Source organism: Myotis lucifugus, unplaced genomic scaffold (genome assembly GCF_000147115.1).
Source record: "Myotis lucifugus unplaced genomic scaffold, Myoluc2.0 scaffold_11, whole genome shotgun sequence".
NCBI lineage: Eukaryota > Metazoa > Chordata > Mammalia > Chiroptera > Vespertilionidae > Myotis > Myotis lucifugus.
In genome coordinates this window covers 5,711,490-5,737,963 of record NW_005871059.1, presented here as the reverse complement: position 1 = coordinate 5,737,963, position 26,474 = coordinate 5,711,490, and the positions used below count along the sequence as shown (strand labels likewise).

At 36.7% G+C, this 26,474-nt stretch overlaps 1 protein-coding gene across 3 annotated transcripts in view; it reads left to right on the top strand.

Annotated features, from left to right (window-relative positions):
- Window positions 1–26,474, top strand: part of GRM1 (glutamate metabotropic receptor 1) — a 297,798-nt gene that overhangs the window by 81,400 nt on the left and 189,924 nt on the right. For all 3 annotated transcript variants that reach the window (XM_023750083.1, XM_023750084.1, XM_023750085.1), the window contains one exon: window positions 17,097–17,346. In XM_023750083.1, coding sequence (XP_023605851.1) covers window positions 17,097–17,346 — 250 coding nt within the window. The remainder of the gene's footprint in view (window positions 1–17,096; window positions 17,347–26,474) is intronic.

Sequence of the window (26,474 nt, the reverse complement as noted above, 5' to 3'; positions counted from 1 at the left end):
ATGTTGAGTAGTTGAAAATTGATTAGTTTGGTTTTATGTTTTTAAGCTTTAATATTATTCTTTAAGTTTTCATAGAAGTTAAAACCCAGTACTGTGCTAAGGCTTAAAGAGAACCTTATGATAAGCTATTTCTTCTCTCAGTGAACTCATCTTTTAATAGATTTTAATCATAATAAAGTTATTGGTATTTCCAGAAGGTAAGCTTTAGGGAATCTCATTTTCTGTATTAAATCATTATTAACTCCACCAAAGAAACCCTTAAAAAGTAGGCAACTAATTTCTGAGAAATTCAATCTTAAGAAGCAAGGGAATTGTACCCAAGCTCAGGCTGTGATGTTTTTTGTGTGCAGAGTGATGCATTTGTTGTGCTAGGTCCTCTCTGAACTTTCTTTTAATTACAATAAATAAATAAATATATGAGCAAAAATTTATCTAGCATCATTTATCTTCAACCTCTTTTTGCTAAGTAACTCTTCTTATATAATGAGGTTCTCATTATTACTACTATCGAGGCACTTCAGATGGGTGTTCTTTCTACTTTCCCTGCCAAACTAACACAAATAAATGGGAAGATCTTAGTGAGCTCTAGTTCCCCCAGGTTTACTGTTTCTCCCTGGAAGAAAGTTAGCTGCATAATAACTCAATACATTAAGACATTACATAATGTTTCCAGAGTTAGAAAAGTTAGACACTGTCTACTCTTCTAAATGCCTATTTAATCAGTTAGGACTTGGGAACTGAAAGGACAGAACATATTTCATTGATCATTTTATTGAGCAGTGGTTGAGAACAAATTTGCTCCCACTGTCCCAGAATGTTATAATTTCTAAATAGATTTCAAGACTGTTTTTCTCCTGCTATATTTATCTCTCTCTTTTTTGTTTGTTTTTGTTTTGGGGTGTGTGTAGAATTATGAATAGTAACCTAGAATTCTATTTTATGTGGTTATATGGTAGAGAGGGTTCTATCCCCAAAATTAGGAGCCCTGGATTTCCATGTGGTATTGCCACTAACTCCTTTTGTGACCTTAGCCAGGCTTCTTTACTTTTTTGGACATAATTTATAAATGAGGGTCATAGACAAGAGAGTTTTTAAGATCCGCCAAATTATCATATTAAATAAACTATTATATAGAGAATATTACATATAATCAAAATTTAAAAATCAAATGCAGAAAATACACATTGCCACTTACACTGTCTGTGAAAGGGCAGTGGTATATGCCTCTTGAATTCCTCCAGTACTTGAAATTCAATATAATCACTTTCCAGTGAAACAAAGATATTATCAGGCAGACTAATCATATATTTGCTGCCTGAATTGATCAGGAATCACTCATGGATCAACAATAAGAGTGAATAAGTTGAAACATTGAGCAGGCACTGCACTGGACCAAGGATATACAGACATGGCCTTTACCTTCACTGATGGGGTATACAGACATTAAGCAAATAACCACACTAATAAATACACAATTACATGTTTATCCACATCTCACCATAAGTGCCATGAGGTAAATAAATGGGATATAGTGATGGAGCCAAGGTGGGGGCCGCTTTATATATAGTGGTTAGGGAAGACATCCATGAATAAGAGACAGAACTGAGATGGTGAAACCCGAATGATGAATAGAAATGTCTGGTAAAAGCAGAGGGAAACAAACGAGTGAAGGCTCTGAGCAGGGAGAGAGCCTTCCACATTTGAAAATGGAAAGGAGTCCATTTGGCTGCAGAGGTGAACTGGTGAAATGGCAGGAAGTGAGGCTGGCACAGCAGGGAGGCGGGAGGTCACATGAGAACACGTGCCTTTTGGATTCTACCCTGAGTGTTAGGGAAAACCACTAGAGATCTGAGCCAGTAAATAAATTGATCCATTATGTACGAGATAACCATAATAGAGAATGAACTGAGAATAGCTCGGAGAGGAATAAGAGTGGATGGATGTGGGGAGAACACACAGAAGACTGTTGCAAAAGTCAAGGAGAGGCAGACAATGAAGTCTTGGATTAAGGTAATGATGATGGATAAATTCAACACACATTAAGGAACAGACAGGCTGTAGGTGAGAAAGAGTAAGAAATAAAATGGTTTCATTTTTAATAGACATATAACATCTAAATTAACTTCCACTACCGACAGGTTTATTTTTTCACATATCACACACAGGTACATGCATGTATGTCTCTACATGTATACTAGTATGTGTGTATTTGAAATTGCCACACATTTTATTTTTTTATTACTCTTCTCTGTGTTTTTTTTTTTAATGGCAAATGCCTATAGTTGTTCCTAAATTAGCACGGTTTAAGGGAACTGATATATGTAGGCAGAAACAGTTTGAATGTCCTTATTTTCTGATCATTCAGAATAAAAAAAAACCTAGCTGCCCTAGCTGGTTTGGCTCAGTGGATAAAGAGTCGGTCTGCGGACTGAAGGGTCCTGGGTTCGGTTCTGGTCAAGGGCACATGCCTGGGTTATGGGCTCAATCCCCAGTGTGTGGAGTGCAGGAGGCAGCCGATCAATGATTCTCTCTCATCATTAATGTTTCCCTCTCTCTCTCCCTCTCACTTCCTTTCTGAAATCAATAAAAATATATATTTAAAACAAAAACAAAAAACCTAGCTTATTTAAAACCTAGTTCGATTTGTCTCCGTTGGGGAATCCTTTCTTCTCCTTCCCAACTGGGTGTAGACACTCCCTTCTCTGGCCTTCATGCCGGTACCATTTATGATCATTATTTTGCATGTCAGCCTCTTCCAGAAATCTGAGTTTATCTAGTGCATGGACTCTCTTCCACTCATATGTTTGCCCCCAAGGGCTTAGCTCTGCCTGGCACATGTCTGCTGGAAGGTGTTGACTGACAAAGAGATCACATTCATTCATAGGATGCAATACTTATCTTTCTACTAGAGGCCCAGTACATGAATTCGTGCATGGGTGGGGTTCCTTGGCCTGGCCAGTGATCGAGGATGGCCTGCTGGGGGGAGGGGCTGTGGGAGGTTGGCTGTGGGAGTGCACTGACCACCAGGGGGCAGCTCCTGCATTGAGCATCTTCCCCCTGGTGGTCAGTGAATGTCATAGCGACCGGTCGACTGGTTGTTCGGTTGACCGGTTGTTATGGTCGCTTAGGCTTTTATATATATAGATGTTTCCTTGTGATAGTGGGGAAATTGGAGACTAGAGAGCTGCTTGTTTGAATTTCTAGATTTCTGCTCTCTTTTCTCTGTAATGAGAGATATTGGAGGGCTGTGATTTGGCAGTCAGAGAGCTTGGCAAGTTGTCATTGGAAGAGCTTAATCAACAGGGCCTGTGTGGTCCATCAATTTAAAGCTCTTGGAATAGGAGGGAAGTGCAGAGGAACTCTAATCCTGCAATGTCATAGCCCAAGCGTATCTGAAATGTTTGATTCCCAATATTGGGCTTCTCAGAAATAATGTTTTTATTGGTGAAAACAAATTATGACTTAATACCAAAATGGGAAACTGGCCCATGATACATTATTTTTTAATAACTAATTAAATTGTATTAATAATAGTGATGAGGAAACAGATACCACATAGAGATGAGGGAAATTTACAGTGGATGATTTCCACTCAGGTTCTGTGGGAACTCTTTCTTTATATTTCATATACATATATTTTAATCCTAACATTATCATTAATTGTACCATCACATTTATAGTCTCATTAAATGCTCACTCAATTCCCTCTCAGTGGCCCACTTGTCAAAATATACTGTGAGATTTTAAACAATAGATGCAAGGAATTATTCACTATTAGAAGATGTTGTAAAGATCCGAGGATGAGCATGGGAAAGTACCCAGGGCCCAGAACATTGTGGAATTCACAAACTGCCTTCTGTGTGCTGCTTAGCTTTGCAGATTCTCAACTCCACAGCATCGTGATCCTTCCAGCTGCCCATTGCTTTCAGAAAGATCTACTAAACAAAAAAATATTAGGATGTCAGGGCTTTAATGGGTTACCTCCCTCAAGAGCATTTTTATTTGCAGTAGAAAGAGAAAAGTCATGTCTTGCTAGTGGTAGAATTTTAGGCATTGGTAAAGTAGGCATCTTGGACTGGAGAGGCCTTCGCCAGCGTTGTTAATAGCATCATATCCACGTGCCTGGACCCCCACCACATGTCAATAGGAGTGTGGGCTCTGGACTTTGCCTACCAGGGCTGAGTTTCCTTATCTCCCATTGACTGTGTGGGAACATATGCAACCTTTCCTTTTGATCATATGAGAAAGGGTAGGTGTAGATTTTTTAGGACCAAAAGGGAACATGGATGTGAAGAGCCTCATCTGGTTCCAGGCATACAGAGCTCAAGAAATATTAGTTGAATAAATAGTAATAAACTCTCATATAGTACTGACAATATGCTAATATTTACATATATGAAATCATTTAATTCTTACAACAACTCATTGAAGTGGTTGCTGTTATCATTTCCATTTTACAGATGAATCAAAACACAATGAGGCTAACTGACTTACCAAAGCCCCACAACTAACTAGTACGGTAGTCAGAATTTGAGCCAGTCCAGGCTCTCTGGTTCCAGCAGATCTGCTTCTCATCATTTTGCAATGCTGCCTCTACTATAAACAAATTTTGTTACTCCAAGAGTATTGGCAAAACCATTAGCAAACTCAGCATAACCTGAATTAAGGTGAAAGACAGGTCACACTAAGGCAGTGATTCTCAACCTGTGGGTCGTGACCCCTTTGGCGGTCAAACGACCCTTTCACAGGGGTCGCCTAAGACCATCCTGCATATCAGATATTTACATTACGATTCATAACAGTAGCAACATTACAGTTGTGAAGTAGCAACAAAAATAACTTTATGGTTGGGTCACAACATGAGGAACTGTATTTAAAGGGCCAGAAGGTTGAGAACCACTGCACTAAGGCTTTGTGATGGAAAATGCTAAGGAATGAGCCTTTCCTGATGCAGTAAACCAGGGCTAGCCTTGCATGGTAAGAGACCTCATTTATTATGCAGTGCAACCCCTTCACTTTACACATAAGGAAACTGGAACCCAGAGCAGTCCAAGAACTTGAGCCTGGTCACAGACTGAGGCAGAACCAAGCCCCAGTTGGGTTTCACAGGTCCAAACCCAAGGGTTTTTAATTCACTGCATTTATTGCCAGAGGGTCTCATGTCCTTTGAATTAAAGACAAAATGTTTTCTCCATAGACTAATTTTTTTTGACCCAGGATAAAATCTAGTTTGACTTGGTTAAATGGACTGTTTTACTGATGATATAAAAATGTAAAAAGCGGGGTTCAAAAGGAGGAGACCAAAAGCTCAGAAACAGTGTTGGGGTAATTCCACTGAGCAAAAGGTGTCTAAAAGCAGCTTCTGGAGGGAAAAGGGAACAGCTGGCTCCTGCTGAATGTCAGTCCATTGATGCTGGACAGTATATCTTTCCATTGCTCCGGGTTCACCTAATGAGCTTGCTCTCTAAGTGGCCTTGTTTTATGTTGCCTGTTTCTACTGGACAGTGTCTTGTTCCCTTGTTTCAGTGACCGTGTCCCTAAAAGTTAGTATTGGTAAAAATAATAAATGCAGGCAAGATACATTTTAAATGGTTATACAACAAAGGCTTTCTCCCCCACTATGGTAATAATACACTTGTAAAAGAATCAGATTGCGGAAGGAAAAAGCTGTTGAAAAGAATATTGCTAAGCAGATGCTTACTCTGAGTACTGAGAATATAAAATATGTTTTGACATGAAGCTCTAGATTACGAAAGAGTGCTGATTCATATTGTTCTGGAATCACCAAATGCTCATGCTATACGGAGACTTAAAGACTAAATATATAAACCCTATATATTGAGCATGAGCAAAGAAGACATAATGATAAACCGCTCAAGGTCATAGCTAGTTAGACAGTCAAGACTTCTGGATATCATCAGGGAATTTTCATGGTAAAACGTCTTAGAGAGGATAAAAGATGTGTTCATCTGAAAATAGTGGAAAACCATTCTAATAATGGTGGCTTAGCAGGTAGGAATTCATCTTTCTCATGCAGTAAGACATCCAGGGGAAGACAGTGCAGTTCCAGAACGCAGAATGGTGATCCTACTAGGTATCTGGGCTGTCCTGTCTTCTGCTCCTTCAGCCTTCATGTGTCTTCATCTTCATATTTGACCCTCATTGTATAACAACATGGCTGTTGAACCTCCAGGCTCAGGTATATGTACTGGTATAAAGAAAAAGGGGGCAAAATGTCTAAAAAGCATTTCTGTCATCTGACATTTATAAAATTTCCCCAGAAACCTCACCTGGAAACTTCTATTTAACTCTTATCATCTGGATTTGGGTCACTTCTGCATCTCTAGCTGCCAGGGTGTCTGGAAAGGTAGGGGTTTTGGCTGTACACAGTAAGCCCACTCAAAATTGGGTATTTTTTAGTAAGGGAACATGGGAAATGGATGATGCATAGGAAACTACTAGAATCTGAAACAATGTATATATGTGAGAGGTAAGTAATTAAGGGGCATAGGTTTTAGGGTCAGACACATCTGAGTTCAAATTCCAGCTCTGACAATTTTTGGGCAAGATCCTCAGTTTCCTTTGTAAATGCACATAATTATGACAAAATGATGCAACAAGGTTGTAGTAAAGTTAAAAGAAGATAATTCAAACATAAGATCTCCATAAAATTTCACAATTTAATACTGTTTTAGAATCTAGCAACATTTATGTTGCTTACCCTTCCTGGACCACCTTATACTGTGATGTTTTCTGAACTTCAATGAGACAATGTTCAGGATACCAAATCGGATTAAATTCCCCTTTATTCCCTATTAGAAAAATGGCGGAATGATGTTTAGGCATTATTCACACTGCTTTGAGCCTTTTGCTCAAAGGGGAGAGACTTGAATGGGCCAAACATCTTGACCTCAACTTTAAGTGCTTCCTTGTCATGGAGAAGGGATGGTCAGGCCTGCAGCCCAGCCTTGTAGGAAATTCACAGCAGAGAGCTTGTTTTGAGACTTTTATATCTTTTTTGTAGGGCAGAAGCTCAGTTAATGATAAAATTTGCCTCCCAGACAAAATCTCATAAATAAAAAAAGAGACTAAATGCTTCTTTAATAAAGTAGGGGGACTTAGTCAGATTTTAAGATTTTAAACAGTAAATCTGTATATATTACACATGCTCTCTCAATCCAAGTACATAAATATCACATGGCTTATGTTCAAATTTCCTTAAGGACAGTCACTATAACATTACTATTTCTTATTTTCTTTAGGAAGAAAAAATGTTACATAGTCATTATGAGAGGTTCTTTTCTTCCAGAATATTTGACATAATATTCAGATAAAAATTTTACCCCCTGTATTTTTATTTCAAACATTTTTATTAACAAAGTAGTATATTATTATTGTAGGTAAATTAGAAAACAAAGTTAAAAATGTAAAAACATAATTATATATAATTTTACTATCTAAAGAAACCCCTGTTAATATTTTCATGCATGTTCTTTAAACTTTCTATATATGTAAATATACATTAAAATTAGCTTCATATTTTACATACTATTTTTAACCATTTTGTATTTAACAATGTGTTATAAATATTTTCTATGGTATTGAATACAATTTAGCATAATTCATGAAAGTGTTTGCATGTATTCTTTATATAAATACATAACAACTATTTACCCAATCTCCTATTGTAGAACACTGTTGTTTTTTTTGTTTGTTTGTTTCTGTTATATTTTCTAATAATAATGTGCTGCGATGAAGATCCTTGTAACTGGAACTTGATGGACAATGAAATTATTTTTTGAAACTAAATTTCTAAGAAAAAATATGAATGTAAAATAAAGCATTAGTATTAACATTTTTCCACTTAAAAGATGAGAACATTTTATACTACCATTAGTAGTATATGAGAGTGTTCATTTCAATACACTCTTGCCAACATTGGGTATTATCATTAAAAAATATATACAGATTGTGTGTGTGTGTGTGTGTGTGTGTTTTGGAGTACATTTTTTGAACTTTTTGGTAGATACTACCTTCTCATTTTTTATTTTTTTGTTAATCTTCACCAAGGACATTTTCCCATTGATTTTTAGAGAGAGTGGAAGGGAAGGGGAGAGACACAGAGAGAGAAACATTGATGTGAGAGAGACATATCGATTGGTTGCCTCCTGCACTCGCCTGGACCATGGCCAGGGATCGAGCTTGCAACCTAGTTATATGCCCTTGACTATAATTGAACTCAGGACCCTTCAGTCTGCAGGCTGACACTCTGTCCGCTAAGCTAGACTGGCCAGGGCTACCTTCCCATTTTTGATTAATATTTAGTGTCACATAGGCAGAGATAGTGGACAGGTGTGCTTAGGGCAGCCTCTATGAACCTGTTTCCTCCATGTGAAAATAGAAATGAAAAAATGCTGCTTTCTGAAAGAATGATGATCTCCTTTTTCATTTTTATACCACTTACATTTAGCCTTCTCTTAACTTTTTTCTCCATATCATAAAGATATTTGAATTAGAGAAACCAGAAACTTGGTTAATGTATAAAGCTCTAAAGTTGATATGAGTCATTTATGGCTGACACTTAAGGAAGACTCAGTGACAGAGACTCAACATAGGCAAACATAGACTCTTGAATGCATTGTGTAAACACCAACAGTCCACAAATAAAATAGGAAAGCAATTGCTTTGTGCAACTGTGGAAAAAAATCTAGAGACAACCTGGGAATAAGGTGAAACATGAGTGGAGAGCGAAGCACTGCAGTTAAAGAAATAATCACAAGTTTGAATTTTATAAATAGGAACATAGAGGAAATGGACTCTAAAGCTCTTAGGGCATCCTACCTGACCTAAGATAAGTGGTTGCCATGGGTTAGCAGCGAGAGAAGGATGAATAGGAAAAACACAGAAGATTTTTAGGGTAATGAGGTATACTGTATGATAATATAATGATGGATGAATGTCATTATAGATTTATTCAAACCCATAGAATATGTAACATGAAGAGTAAGCCCTAATATAAACTATGAACTCTGGGTAATAATGGTGTGTCATCGTAAGTTTATCCATTGCTATAACAAATGTACCACTCCGGTAGAGGTTGTTGATAATGGGGGAGACTATGCATCTGGGGGTAGGGTATACATAGGAAATCTCTGTACGTTCAGCTCAATATTGCCATGAACCTAAAACTTTTTAAAGATAAAGCATATTTAAAAAAATAAAGCTCTTAGGTCCTGCTAAAGTCTTATGTCCATTTTTATATTCTACAACTTTAGAGGTACATGGAGAGTAAAAATAGGCCCCATTCCCTGATTATTTCTCTGTTCTGGGAACTTTACTACAATCATTAACACATATGATTTAATAATCATAAGTCTTTGAGATGCATATTATAATCTACATTTTACACAAGAAGAAATCAAAGCTTAAATAAAACACTTAAAGGCTATCTATCTTCTTATCCAGGATCCAGAACACAAACCAGGTTGATTGCCCTGAGGGTCATCCCCTCATTCACTCAGCTGTACAGCATCCCTGAAAATGTGATGAGACAAAGGTTACTTGGCTTCCATTATATTGCACAAAGATGTCAATCACTTCTTGGTAATTTTTCTTCTTCCTCTTAGATGTTAAAACTGTTCAAACTGGGATGATTGTAGGTAGGATGGGAAATTGCTGGTAAAATGATTCCCTTTTATTCTCTGTGATTGCCCTGTGTGAGGCAGTTCCTTCACTGACCTTGCATAGGAATTCTCTTGCATGCCTCTAAGGCCAGGGGTGACTCATTCACCTCTGACCCGACCAGACAGACCCATAATGCTGACTGCAGGTGTGTGCATGGACTCAGCGGAGCCATCACATTTTCTACGCTTTAAGTGGGAGTAACGAACAAATTAAAAGATTGCCCCAAAATGTTGAAGTATAAATTTGTTTCTCTTGAAGAGAAAGCTAAATTGTGGTTTCCGGAAAGATTCCCCACGACCCCTCACCCACCCTCAAAAAGAACTCAAACCAGCTCAGTCTTTACTGAAATAAAGAGGAAATATATTTATATTTCATCACAAGGAATTAGGGTAAAAAAGAAGAAATTTCTTATATTGTTTGTTGTTGAATATTTCCAGTAGTTTCTAAAATGCACTATGAGAGAAAATTTACTCATCATGATTCTTTTAAAAATTGGATATTATCTTATTTGTCCAAGACGTCCCAGGAGGTAGAGTAGTCAGTCTCCAGGACCTCAGGTAAAGACTGGGCCATGGCTCTAATGATTTCAGCTCATTGGGAAGCCCGAGGCTACTATAGAATACCAAGGAAGAAATGCAAGCGTGAAATAAGGCAGAAATTAAGGCAGTCTATGTATGGGCAATAATGTCCATTTCTATTATATCTAAACACTCTTATTATTACAAACAATGGGGATTCTTTGCAACCCCCATGTTCTCTCTTATAAATCTTCCCACAAGGTCTGTTTAGAAGCTTAATTTATAGAATATCTTGATTTGCTCTCTGTAAATCTCTTTGTTACATGAGGTAGAAATTAATATTTTTCAACACATTTTAATTTTATATTTTATAGACTTTCCACTCTTCCCTTTCTTACTCTCTAGAGTTTAGGCAACATTATAACAGTGATAAAGTCTGTTATAAAATCTGTTACGACACAGCAACATATAGTATATTTCCATGTTGCAGTCTGGTAGTGGTATGCCAGATGCTTCACTTGAAATTCGTTATATAGAGTGTCATGCTATAAAACATGAACCTTCTGCTCCAGTGGGACTTCTCTTCTCATTGCCTCTAAAAATACCTTTGTGGATTCTCATTCAGTCCCATTCACCCTGAATACCAGACCCTTGTGTACACTCTCTAAGGCCAAGTTTCATTCCTACTTTTCCCAAAGGTATTCTTTGACCCTCCCTGCTCTCTTAGTATTATGCTGTTTTCCATTTCACATGTAGCTTATGTGGCTTTTTATTGTTGCTGTGTTTCGTAATCTTGTGTCCTGCCTTCACAGTTGTAAGTCCATGTAGGGGGCAGTATAGAATTCAGATGTGAAATCCCAGTTCTACCCCTGTATGATCTTGAGAAAGTTACTTAACTTCTTGAAGCTTTCATGTCCTTGCCTGTAAAAGAGAACTGATAACTTTATATGGAGTTGTTGTGATGGCTAAATGAAAGCTAGCTATTTTAGTACAGAGCTAGACACATAGTAAATATTCATCAAACTGAAGGCAGAGCCAGTGTCCAATGTTTCTTGGCAATTCTTGAAGTGCAGAACCCAGGGATGTTTTTTCAAGTTGAGAACTCAATAAACTATTTGCTAATTGAATGTTAATATGCAGCTCTCTATCAGGTCTGGGTGTTTACAATTCCATGGCTCTTTTATTTTTTAAGAGTTCTATTAAAAGCCAGTTCTTTGTGTATCTTCCAAGGCTGCACAGAGAAGTAGCTAAATAAATGTCTTAACACCAGGAAAGGCAAGAGGAAGCCTGAGTGGCAGAATGGAAGTGGGACAGGAGGACAAGAGGGTGTGCTCTGTGCTGAGTGTTTTATTTTGAGCCTGGCATGATTTGCTCATGACCTAGTAGACAGACAAAGAATACATGTACCTACCATTCTTTCTATCTGTGGAAAATCTGTTCATAATTGAAGACCCGGAATAAAGACTTTTTTCTTTTGTTCTCCCAGATTTACTGAGGTATATTTGAAACATTTTATATATTTAAGGGTTATAATGTCATTGTTGGATATGCATATATATATATTGTGAAATGATTACCACAATCAAGCTAATTCCCACATCCATCACCTCTCATTGCTGGCTTTTTTTGTGGTAAGGACATTTAAGATCTGCTATCCTAGCAAATTTTAAGTACATTATATATATTAGTAATGGTATATTATTACATATAATTATATCATTAAGTATACATTCATTATACTGTACATTGGATCCCCAGAGCTTACTCCTCTTATGACAAAGTTTGTACCATTGACCAACATTTCTCCATTTTTTTCCACTCCTTAACCCCTGGTAGTCACTGTTCTGCTCTCTGGCTCTATAAGTTTGACTTTTTTAGATTCCACATATAAATAAGATCATGCAGTATTTGTCTTTCTCTGTCTGGCTTGTTTCACTTAGTATAAGGTCCTGTGGGTTCATTCATGTTGCAAATGGTGGGATTTTTTTAATGGCTAATACTCCACTGTGTGTGTCTACATGTTCATATTAGTATCATAGTTTCTTTATCCATTTATCCATTGATGGACACTTAGGTTGTTTTCATATATTAGCTATTGTGAAAAATACTACAGTAAATATGAGAGTGCAGATAACTCTTTGAGATACTGATTTTATATCCTTTGGATATATACCAAGTAGTGGGATTACTGGATATATTTTTAAGTTTTTGAAGAATCTTATACTATTTTCCATAATGGCTATACCAACTTGCATTTCTACCAACATTACACAAGGATTCCCTTTTCTCCACATCCTCACCAACAAGTGGCACTTTTTTAGGCAGCTTTTTCTGATTCTTAGACACTTAAACTAGTCCTTGTCATATCATTAGTTCTGCTGATACTAAATGAAAGTAACACGATTTTAAACTCCCTGGAGGCAGTTTTCTTCCTATATTGTATGGTATTTACATCTAGCACTGTTATCAATATAATGAGTACAATATGGTGTTGTAACAATCAAATAAGGTAATGTTTATGAATGCAATTTTTAAAGTATAAAGATTCGCAAAAGTATAGTTGCTCTTCCTATATTAGAGCTACTCTCATGGAAATTTAGATATCAGTTTGGGGTCTTTTAGGAATAGTGAGAGAAATAGCTAGTTTAAATATGGTCCAGTGCATGTTACTCAGCTCTCTATCAATTTGTGTAATAAAGAATTGCTATCAGAATAAAAACATATTAATAAAGAAATTGGGACTAATATTTCATAAAACCTATTGACCTATGCAGACAGTCTTCTGGATTATGAAAATATACATGCTTGATTGCTTTGGCTATTAAGAGAAACAAAGAGCAACCCAGGAGTCAAGTTATGTAGAAGCGTTCTAGTTCTAACACAAAGAAGCTTCATACCCACTCATGAGCCTTTTCCCCCTCTGTGGCTCTATTTCCTTGTCTGTAACCTGAGGGGTTCTGTTATTGGATTTTGAGTAAGCCCTGTATCTGTTTCTTGTCTGCTTATGTCCAAGGTCTTCACTAGATTTAAAAACAAGAATTTTCTTGTTTGAATGCATAATATATTGTTGCTCATCTATCCTGCATGTATTTTGACAAAGGAACAAAATAGTTTTCTGTGACTGAAACCCAAGTTTGACACCTGAGCAGTAAAGTTATTCCCCTAATAACACCAGTTTATGACAGACTGACAGTGCCTTTTGCTGTGATGTCTATGCACCTTGTAGATTTCTGAATCTGCACTTATGGTGAGAAATAGACATCTGACTTCCTTCCCATGCCTTTCTCTGCAGACACATGAGGCATACACTTGCCACCTGCAGTTTCTCCCTTAAAATCTGTCAATGCCTCTTGCTTGAACTTTGATGTGTTTCCACAGTCCAGGGAGCTGAGGATTTTGTGATGTGGTAATGAATCCTTTTGGGCTTTACTGGACTGGATTAGGGTACATGAAGATGCTTGAATTAAAAGGCAAATACATTTAACTGATAATTTCTGTTATAAAAAAGAGATATAAGAACACTTTATTTTAAAAAATATAGGAGAATCTTAATTAGGTTTCATTACAATGCCCATGAAATTTTTATAGAAACTGAGATTTAAGTCCTAAGTCCTTTATTTTTGGTGGGGGGAAGGGAGAGATGATATTCTTTTGAAATTATTTTGACTTAACAATTGCTGTATTTATATGATATTTACCTTGACAAAATTTGAAAACTGCTTCTAAGTTGTCCACCAAAAGTTTGACCTGCTTTCTCCAAAATTGAATGCATTTGTGTTTTGCCAACACTGAGTATTATTCATTTGTGCTCTAGCACTTTCTTGTGGAATCAAGCTGAAGCTTGATGCCTCTTGCTGAGATGACATTTTTGCTTGGCATTTCCCTCCTGTCATTCTCTTGCTTCTCTCCCCTTCAATAAATAATTTGAACAAGAATTTTTACCTCAGCTCTGTTTTTAGGGAACCTAACCTAAGACACTTGGTTTAAGGTGGCAAAGATTAAAACAAAGAAGAGACTGACTTAGGAACATTTTAGAGAGAGAGTCTATAGGAATTAATCTGCAACAGAAGAGAAGAAGAAGTCCAAACAGTTCCTAAATTTTATTATTGAACTAACTGCTGGGTAATGCACTATTTACTAATAGGAGATGTCTAGAAGGAGCAGGTTTGCAAGGTTGAGAGGGAAAAATTCTATTTCAAATAAGTTTGAAATGTCTTTAAGTGGATACAAATGTCAGGTAGACAATTGAATGTACAAATATTTTGCTCCAAATGGCAGTCTAGTCTGAGGATCTATATTTAAGATTCAACCATGGTATTCAAATGATATTTGAAGGAATGTGACTGAATGAGGGTACTTCATGAGACTATAGAAGAGAAAGTTTCCCAGGGCTGTTCCTGGTATGACATTATTTAGAGATTGAAAGAATAAGAATATCTAGCAAACACATTCAGGAGTAGTCAGTAAGTGGTGAGGAAACCTTGAGAGGCTGTGTCACAGAAACCAAGAGGAGAAAGTATTTCAAGGAGGGTGCAGCCAACTGTTGAATGCAGCTGAGTAGTTCATGAAGATTAAATCAGACAACAGATCATAAAATAAGGCAACAGGGAAAATATTGGTGACCTTGACAGGAGAAGAGTTTGACAAAAAATATTCTGAAGTGATGGAAATGAAGGTCAAGGAGAGACTGAGAGATGATGAAGCAAATACATAGATCTAGGCAACAATTATTGCTGTGAACAGTAGTGAATGAGGTGATGAGTCAAGTGGAACAAAGAGTCCAAGAGTATTTTTTAAAATATGTTTTTATTAATTTTAGAGAAAGAGGGATGGAGAGGTATAGTTAGAAGAAATATTGATGACAGAGAGACATCGATCTGCTGCCCTACACACCCCACCTTGGGGATCGAGCCTGAAACTCTGGCATGTGCCCTGACCAGGAATCAAACTGGGGATCTCTTGGTTCATGGGTCAATGCTCAACCACTAGGCAACACCAGTTCGGCAAGAGTATTTTTTTTTGATTGACACCATTAGAAAGGGAAATTTATTTTACAAAAGAGAGGGGAAAATATCAGAAGAAAGTCCTTTAATAGTGATGGGACTTCATTCATGAGCAGAAGTCAGCTCTATCCTGAGGCAGAAGCACTTCAAATTTGCAGTAGGTGGGATGCTAGCAAATATGAGTGCCAATGAATAAAGTTTCATAGATGTTGTGGTGTGTAGCTGAATTAATTCTAATTTGATGTTTCTGTGTTCTTACTGAAATATGAAATGAAGGTCCCAGCTGAGATGAGGGTCAGAGGTAAGGTCAGTTGTTTAGAGATTAGATGAGAGAAAAGCAAGGATAAAATAATCATGTTAGATACTAGGAAAATTTATTTACATTGGAGATGTCATACTATATCCTTGCACTATTGAGTGCCCCTTTTGGTATGTATGCTCATAATTTAAAAAAATAATAATAACATCTCTAGTTGCTTCTTTTTAAAAATATATATATTTATTGATTTCAGAGAGGAAGGAGAGGGAGAGAGAGAGATAGAAACATGACTGATGAGGGAAAATAATTGCTTAGCTTCCTTCAACACACCCTCTACTAGGGACTGAGCCTGAAACCTAGGCTTGTGCCCTGACCGGAATTGAACCGTGACCTCCCAATTCATAGGTTGTCACTCAACCACTGAGCCACACCGGCCAGGCTATGCTTATAATTTTTAAATAAAACCAGTCATCAAGGTTATGAGTTTTTTCAGCCATGTTTAGGTGTAAACATGGACTAGGAGAATGGCGGGGTTTAACTAGTATTAAGGTTTTGTCAGGGAAACACAAGAGAGTGGAAAAATTTTCAAGGGAGTGCTAAGGAAGATGGGCTATAAAATCTAAACTAGGCTATGAGGCAAATGAGAGGCAGGATGGAAAGAAGCATATTGCGGTAAATTGATTTGAGGTTTCTGTGAGGTAGAATGAATGCTAGAGAATGGGTATTAGAATATATGAGCTTGAAAGATAAGAAGGGATAAACAAAGACTGGGATGTTTGACAGCCACATTCAGAGATATTAGTGACATTTGTGATAATAGTTGGGTTATAGGAAATATTGGATGGAGGGAGTTGAGAAACTGGGGACATTGTATTGAATCATCTACCTGGGTATCAACTCAGGGAAAGGAGTAGAGCTATAGAGGACACTAAGGCGGGGCCTACAGTTATCAGTGAGACTGAGAGATGGGGAATTGACACAATGTGATACTTATTTTATTTAATTGATTTCTATGAGTTCTTAGTTTTTTAAAGTATATTTTATTATAGCAATGGCATTAACATAAAAATCAAAACAGAAGGCCAAATCTCCCATAGCCCCATCACTTCATCAGAGGGTGTTGGATTTTGACTGAACCCTGTATGTGTTTCTTGTCTGCTTAGTCTGGCCTGGCCAGGTATTCCGTTTGCTTTGCTTACTCCCTCTTCATGGAAATGTGGCAGGGCTTGCTGTCACCATAAGTGTCTACCTCTTAACCAGTCTGCCTGGGAAGCAAGCCCTCAAAGGAACAGGCCTTCTCATTGTGCTATTTGACCTCCTACCACAATGCGCTGATCTCTCCCACAGTGCTAAAATTTGGGACAGCCACTATTAATCATGATTATAAAATAGGGCAGCAGGCCTTCATTTATCAAAACTTGTTTCACTGTGGATGCCCTAGTTAGATAGTTTCTCATTATTTTCAGAGTTGATGGTTTGATCCATCCAAATCTTCCTTCAGTCCCAGTTACATTGACAAGTTATTTGGTCAGTCTGTCCTCTCCATTCCCAGTGACCAGGGAATCCTTATTCCAGGTGTGAGTGCGGCTGTTGCCAAGTTGTCTTGAACATCTGCTGATTGTTTTTGGACAGGGAATTATGGGGAGAGTGGAATGGACGCTTTCAAAGAGCTGGCTGCCCAGGAAGGTCTCTGCATCGCCCATTCAGACAAAATCTACAGCAATGCTGGGGAGAAGAGCTTCGACCGACTCCTGCGCAAGCTCCGAGAACGGCTCCCCAAGGCGAGAGTGGTGGTCTGCTTCTGCGAAGGCATGACGGTCCGGGGCCTCCTGAGCGCCATGCGGCGCCTGGGCGTGGTGGGCGAGTTCTCACTCATTGGAAGGTAAATCTCTCAATCTCTTCTCTCTTTCTCTGTCTCCCTTCTCGCCCCCCCCCCCTCCTCCTCCACCTCCTTCGTCTTCTCACTGAGAGTGGGACTGTTGTCATTTTCCCGATAGAAAAGAGTAGCTCAGTAGATGACAAGATGATAAGGCTATTTCAGAAAAGGATGGAAAGTTGTTGCCAGACTGTTTTACCCCAGAGAATTATTCTTCCCATTTGCTTCCTACCCCTTTCATCTCACCCCCAACACACACACACACACACACACACACGTGTCTTCATACTTTATAAGCACAGAAATCTTAACAGGTACCAGTGGATGGGGGTTAGCAGTATTTATAGAAATATATATTACGATTTAAAATTTAAAGGGTTGGCTAAGTGAAAATGAAAATGTGTAGCTGAACTTTGGAACTTGATAATATCATTTCTTACACTTATGGGATAGCGCACAGCAATGCTTTCAGTGTGCGATTTCTGGAATTGCGGGTGATGTGTTCCAAGATCTCTGCTCTTCTTTCTAGACCATATGTACTTGTGTGTGAATCACTTCCATATCACTGTAGTTTTCATAGAGTTTTAACCCAACAGATATCTTGTTAAATTTTCCATCTTCTAATGGTAAAATTTTCCAAGGAGCCTACTGAGTTTACATAAATGAAAGCCTTACTGATTTTCTACTCTGTCACAGTTATGTTCCAGATCTCCTTTTCTCCTCTCCTGGCTAGAGTACAATCATATCTCCCCAGCTGAAATACTCAACCACCGACCCTCTTATCTAGGAAATTGGTGGTAGTGGTGTGGACATCCTCACTGGACCTTTCGTCTCCATTCCTGCACTTATGGTAATGATGAAAGAAGTAGTGAGACTAATCTCACCATCACCTGGAACTAGAGGCACAGGGCACTTCAACGACTTTTTTTTTAGAAGATGGTAGGACAGAAACCCAACTAAATGAATAAAGTAACAAAAAGTACTCTTTAGGCATGTGGAAGTATGGAGTCAAGGTCAAAATATAAACCAAGATTAAGAAAATTATTGAATTTGGGTAAAATTGTTACACTGCCATGAAGTGTTATTTTGGCAGCTTCAACATGATGCAGTGTGTGAAGCCATTTAAGGAGCATGAAAGAAGGAACATTATTTCCTTAATGACTGGACAGGACGTGAGCAGCATGGTTGAAGTGTTATGAAAAATAAGGTTCATATATATATATATATACCAGGACGGATGGCCCGCAGATAGTCAGCCTTTTAAATTGTTTTTATAAAATGACTGCTTTTATAAAGGTGCTTGTTTTTTTTTAAAATCTCATGTTTACCATTTTCAAAAGAACAATAGTCTGTTTTGCAGTATTCATTCTCTTTAATATCCCTGAAGAGGCTATCTGCCTGGGTTCTGGAGATCTTGAACAGATGTAGCAAATACGTGAGCTTTTCGGGTAGACAGACTGCTTAATTGTGAAATTCAATTATACAAAATGCTGCAGTGAGTAATTGGAGTATAAAGAACTCATTTCACCATTATTATTTAAAAGCTGGTCAATGATGGTAATGTAGTTAACCTCTCCTGCTAACAATGCAGCTGAGCTCATGCAAGTATTTCTGAGATTCTCACGTGTGCTTGCTCATAAATAAGTCAGCTACATGTGATATCTACTTCTTTCACTCCTCTTTTTGTTTTCTGTCCCACCCCTGCTGGGTTGTACTGACACATCCTGGAGATGCAGCAACACAATGAATGTCTGAGTTTCTGAGGACACTGCTCCCTGCACCAATGGTTATGGCCTATGATGCATGGAGCCTTTGAGATACCAAAGTTATGCCACACTTGGCGCTTCTCTGCCTTTCTGGGCTACATTCCATGAGGTCTCTCAGTGTGGTATTGGCTTTTACTCTCATATCTAAGAGGATTTGGGGGAAAACAGCTTTTACTTCATTCTTTGTTCACAGCTCTATTTCTTCCCTGGGAGAGATATGAGTCCATAGGGAGCTGAGCAGGGGACAAAGCCAAGTGGTTAACACTACACCATGCCTAGAAGTAGCCTTCCCTTCAGATGCTTGATTCTCCACTTCTTGTGAAGATGAATTTTACACTAACTGCTCCTCTGTCCCTCATTCCAGTGGACAGTTGGTGGGCGTGGTTACCTCATTTCAGCAGACATGTCCAGAGCATTCTGGTTTAACACCAAGTTGCAATTTCGAGCTACATTTGTAATGCTGTCCAAATATATCTCCCTCCTATTTAAAGGGGTTTTCGTTTACCAAATGATAAACTCCTTTGAGGCCAGGAGCCATTGTTTAGTTTCTTTGACAATACAATGCATAATTTTGGCTGCTTCTAGATTCACAAGAATGTATTGTGTAGATGGTGATGAACCTTTTTTCAAAGAGGTAAAGGTAAGTAAATCATGATGAAGATTATAAGAGACATTTAATTTAAAAAATTAGAACTTTCTGAATGAAGATTTATATTTTCTTGTCTCCATGACACTTCTTCCCTCTCACATTTCACATCCAACATAGAAGGAAATGTTGTTGATGTTACCATCAAAACATATCCAGACTTCAACAACTTATTGCCACTCTTGTTGCTATCATCCTGATCCAAGCACCATCATCTCTCATGTGGGTTATTGAAATAATCTCCTAAGTGATCCTTGTTTCTCCCCACCATCTATTTTTAAGGCAAAGTGATCTTTTAAAAATTTAAGTCAGTTAATGTTAATCTTTACCTTACACACTCACTACCATTACATAGCTTCCCATTTTTATCATAACAAAGTCCCACATTCTGTCATTGGGACTGAGTTCTTTATAATAGAATAATAAACTATAACTACAGAAATATATTTTTAAGTAGGAATTTCTCAGATATAACAAAAGCATTCTATATGTAACGAATGTAGGATATTTGAAAAATAAAGCAAAACTCAATAAAACATGGGCTAAGGGTTCTTGCTCTTTCTTCAAAGTGATCTTGTGAAGTTACATTTTGTCTCTAAGTCTATTTATTTTTGCATGTTTTTAGTGATTTTTAGAGAGAGAAGAAGGGAGAAGGAGAGAGAGATAGAAACATCAATGAGAGTGAAACATCTATCAGCTGCCTCCTGCATGCCTTCTACTGGGATTGAGCCTGCAACTCAGGCATGTGCCCTGATAGGGAATTGGACCAGCAACCACTTGGTACATGGGGCAATGCTTAACCAACTGAGCCACAGGGGCCAAGCAAGTCTATTTAGTTTTTACAAAAATTAATGACATGGCTCCAGATTATCTTTAAGTACTTTTCCAGTACTAGAATTTATAATATATAAAGACTATATGACCAAGCTATGACCAATGAGAATGTAACTACAGATTGATTTTTTGGTAAAATTATTTATGAATTTACATTGCTCACCAGTCACCTTGTTAAAACCAGAAAAACTCACTGAATACAGCGCTAGTGTGTTAATCTGAGGTCGCAGAATGTAGCCAGCAGACTCATCGGAAATCAAACCTTTGATTTTGGACAAATTGGCATGGTATTGTCATCAAGTAAGTTAACGAACTGCAATCAAGTTAATAATGCAAAAGAACATTCCTTCTTAGCTCTATGAAATTTCTTCTTTTGTGATACTTCTTAAAATTGTGCTCACTATATATATATATATATATATATATATAGTTATAATTTTAATAATGATGGCAGTGATGACTGTGATGATGATTGGACTTACCATATGCCAGGCACTGTTATAAGCACTTTTTATATGTTAACTGTTTCCTTACCAAAACAATATAATGAGATAGTTACTAATATTTTTCTCACATTGATGCATAGAGATGTAAAGAACTTGCCACAAAGAACTGCAGCGCCAAAGCTGGGATTTGAATCTGGGCAATTTGACTTCAGAATCCATGCTCTTAATCACTAAGTTATACTGTGTGCTAAGTTTATTGTTTAGTTTAAGAGATGTCATTACCCTTACTTTCCCTCAGTTTTCCCTTTCTTCTGGAGATTTATTTTATTGTTATTGTCTTTGGGAAACCAACTAAATTATATCTGTGAGAAAACTATTTTATATTTCTAATTATTCTCTATTTCTTTGAATCCTCTTTAGTTCTCTACTAGTAATAAATGTTTTATATGATAACTCAGTAAAGGGCCATTCTTTTCAAGCTCTTTATTTTTAATTTTAGCATGAGAATCCATGAAACCATTCTCTGTTTGCACACCAGTCTACATCTATGGAATTCTATTTATATAGAAGCCAATTTGGAATAAATGGGTAATATTTCTCTGAAGTCCTAAATTATAATTATTAAAATTCTAATAATTCACTGATAGACTTGTTCTAATTCCTATATCCTTCTTCTATTTGAAGAAAGTGAAAGTGAGCATAGTATAGGTGTATGAACACATAATAAAAACTACTATTTATCAAGGTTTTGGTATGAACAAGGATATTAATATATGATATATCCATTCTAACAACAACCTTGAAAGGTTGAAAGAGAAGTAAACAATTATCTCAAAGTCCTAAATTTAGTAATGGAAATAAGATTCAAATTTTAGAGCTATTCTATAACATATATATATATATATATATATATATATATATATATATATATGTATATATATATATATATATGTAAATATCAAGTTATGACCTCAGTGATAGGTACCAGGTTTCACATACTTGTTTGTTTTTCCATCATGCCTAGCACAGTGTTTTGATATGGTCACTATTCAGTAAATATGTCCAAAAGATTGAAGAGTCATAGAGAGAGCATGTGGCTTCATATTCAAGTAGGTGGCTTTCATATTCAAGGATCAGTAAGTTTTACCTAGTGTGGTAACGGTTGATGCTCTTCAATCAGCCTGCACCTGTAAACATGAAATTAATGTTTGCCAACCTCCCAGATTGTTGTATTTGTCTAATCACAAAGTGCCTACTTGCCTCTTAAACCATAGCTGAGTGTCAGTGGTCAGTCCTTTGTGGGGACCTCTGCTCCCCTAAACACATGGTTTACTCTGACGGTGAGTGAAAGCTTTCTGGCTTTAGTACTATGCCTAGTGTTGGCATTATCCTGGGCTTCTTCCCTGGTTTCCTCATCTTGGAAAGCCCATATAGTAGGTTTACATTCTACCTTGTTAAGAGTATTTGATTAGATATACTAAGTATATAATATAGATATAAATATATAGATATACTAAGTCTATCAAATAGTTATACCATATTTAATTATATATTTCTTAGCCCCTTTTATTGAATTATTACTACATCTTCTCCACTGTACAAAATAAACATCCCATAAAAATAATTAGGTCAATACCTTTCTATTTTATTTCCTCTCCCTACTATATCCTGGCCAATCCAATTATAAGTACATGGTCCTTACATTTCAAATGCTTATCCCTTATCGGTGTGTGCTGCTTTATCTGTCATCTCTCCTAATTCTGTTATCTTCTCATCCATTAGACACACTTTCCATTATCTGTCACTGCAGAGAAATCGCCCCCAGCGTCTAAAACTTGATCCATTAAAATCCTAACACCATGATTTTTTTAGTGAAAACAAACAGCATTAAGCACATATTTAACAAATGGTTGGAATGAAGAAATTGTTTTTATCTGGAAAAAAGGCTATAGTTTCATTTTAAACAAAGAAAATGCTGGTTTTTACAATGTAATTTTTTGGGGGGGCTTTTTCTTCCAGGACCTGAACACATTTTGGAAAAGTGACCTATTTACTCTTGAAACATAAGATGATATACCATGGTGTTATATTTCACACACTTATTTTTGAATGAAAACTAGTTATTTCAGATCCAATGTTTTCATTATGAAAAAATGAGTAAATATATCTAAAGTTTGCAGTTTTCAGGCAGAATTGCAAAGGTTATGTTATATTAAGTAAACGTGGAGTTTCAGTGAAATGTGACATCCCCCAAAGTGGATTATAGTCAAGAGTCTAACAAAGCTGATGATTATTTTAGGACATGTGATACTCACAAATTACAGATCCATAACCTGGTTTTCTCTACATTCCCAAGGGCAAAAAGTGTTTACTAACCTGCTGACAGTCCATACCTTCCTTAAAAGACTCCTGCTCCAAAGGCAGGTTCATGAGTGCTTTATGGAAGCTTACACTGTTAGAAAAGGCCTACAAGAAATGTGTCCTAGGGAAGCAGAGGGATTTAGCTCAGGTACTCTGGAGAATAAATAGTATTTGTAGGGTATTAAAAGGTATTCTGAGCTTAGATCTCAGCCACACAAATGCTCAGGATTTCCATAATAATTATTTTAAAAATTAAGGATTTTTTGTATTATTTTTATATGGAATTTATTGAGGTGACATTGGTTAATAAAATCATATAGGTTTCAGGGGTATAATTCTATAATACAATATCTGTAACAGATGGTTTGCATTCAATTAAGTGATGTTTAACCCTTGCTTCATACCAACACATATTTCCATGTCTCAAATAACAGACATCTGAAAAGTGAGACTCTACTAGCATGATCTCTACTTGCCTTTTGAGTATTAGAGACACTGAAGATAAGGACTTCAGGTGCCTTCTGCATTGGCTCAGTTTGGATGAAAAAGGAGGTCATTGTGATTTAGCCCAGTTTGTGTTTGAGACTGATCCAAGACAACAGGGAATTTATCTTAATACATTTTCATAATTCCTATGTCAGTTGATTCCCAACCAAGCTGCACACCAGAAGCTGCAGGGAGGGGGCATTTAAATTGCAGATTTCTGAATCTCATTCCAGGCTATCATTAGAATTTCTTGATGAGGGACTTTGGTTCTTCTTCCTGGTCTTTTTCCTTTAAAGCATTAAAGATGAGTTAAGTTTCAGAACCACTGCTCTGGGACGCCTACATCCCTGCTTTGCACTCGGATGGCATTCACTCTTAATGAATTGCTGACAGGACAGATCTGCAAGGGAAGATAAAATGAAAACTTGTCATCCCACCTTTACCTCTGTTTTTTATTTATTTATTTTTTTATTTCTTGAAATTTATATACCTTTAAGATTTTTGTTTTAAAGTAAAGGTACATCTGAGATTAGTAAATAACAATAGTAATAACAGCAGCAGTAATAGTAATAAACACTATTTGCAATTCTGCTTTCTGTCTTCTCCTGATGCCCAGACTGGGCTATCCACCTGCCCTCTGAAAACATAGTCATGTCCCACTTTTCAGACGAATCGAGGTGCAGTGTGGGAAGCATTGAACTTGTGACAGATTTAGCTTCAGGTATCTCTGAGTCTAGAGTTGCCCAGGGCTGATCAACTCCTATATCTTGCTATTGCCAGAAGTGGGCACTGGTGGCTGAGTTGCTTCATAGCTGCTTATCTGCCTGTATCATAAACCTAGGGAGGTTTTAAAAAATGTCGGCTTCCTGGGCCTCACCTCCTTTAGATTCTAATTCAATATTGGGACGGATCAAGGAGTTTGTATATACTTTTAAATCAGCCTTATTGAAATTCACCAATTTTAAGTATATAACTTGATGAGTTTTGGTAACTATATAGTGATGCAGAAAAATCATGATATAGAACATTTCTGTCATTGCAGAATGTTCCTAGTGCCCTTGGCAGTCACCCCTCTCTAACCCCTGGCCATAGGCAACCTGTGATTTGCTTTCTGTTATTACACTTTTGCCTTTTCTAGAATTTCATACATAGAGACTCACATAGAATGTAGTCTTTGATGTTTGAGGTTTTTTTTTTTAAATTGGAAAAATGCTTTCAAGACACATCTATGCTGTTGTATGTATCAGTAGCTTCTTTATTGTTGAGTAGTATTCCATGGCATGGACATTCATGTATAAGTCTTTGCATGGACACATATTTAATTTTCTTTAAGAAATTTCTAGAGATTAAGCACCACAGACAGGGTATATTTAATGTTATAAGTTAAACTTTATAAGAATCTGATAGACTATTTTCCAAAGTGATTATATAGTTTTACAGTAGCACCAGCAGTGTATGCGAGTTTTAATTCCTCCACATCTCTACCAAGATAGTGTGAGTCTTTTTACTTTTAGCTATTCTAGTGGGCGTTTGGAGGCATCACTTTGTGTTTTTAATTTCCTTTTCCTAATGACTAATAATATTGAATATTTTTATGTGCTTATTTGCCACTTTAATATATTATTTTTGGGTAAAATCCCTTGTACACATCTATCTCCATTTTGTTATTTGGTTGCTTGTCTTAATATGAAGTAGTAGAAGTTCTTTATAAATTCTGGGCCCATATCATTTATAATATACAGGGGTGGGTAAAAGTAGCTTAATAATAATAAACAATGTAATAATTAATAAATAATACAAGAATAAACTGTTTCATGTACTCACAACTGTAAACCTACTTTTGCCCCCTGTATATGTATCTGTATATTTTCTCTCAACATGTGTCTCAAGATTCAATTTTGTTCATAGTATTTTAGAAGATGTAATGTTTTAAACTTCCAAAGTCCAGTTATCAGTTTTTTTATTTCACAGTTTATACTCTTTATGTTCTATCAAAGATAGCTGTATCCACTCCAAGGGCATAAACATTTCTGCAGAAGTTTTATAATATTTGCCTTTATTTTTAGATACATGATTAATTACATAGCTGGAGTTAATTTTCATATATGTTGTAAGATAAAGGTAAATGAATATAGTTTTCTTGTATTAAGATTATCCAATTATTCCAGAACTATTGAAAGGACTATCATTTTCCCTTTGAAATAACCTGTCATTAAGCAAGTGGATAGGAAGTAATATATATATCATTTTCCCTTTGAAATAACCTGTCATTAAGCAAGTGGATAGGAAGTAATATATATATTGATTATTTTTAGCATTCCATTTATTTATTTTTTATTTTACTTAGTGTTTTTTGGTGTCATATCTAAGAAACCGTGTAATCCAGGGTCATAAGCATTTACACCCATGTTTGGTTTTTTTTTTTAAGAGTTTCATAGTTTTATCTAGGTTGCTGACTCATTTTGACTTAATTTTGTATAGGGGATGAAGGGTTTAACTTTTTCCTTTTACATGTATAAATCCAATTATTCCAGCACTATTTATTGAAAGGACTATCTTTTTCATAAGTAACTGTTTTGGCATTGTTGTAAGAGA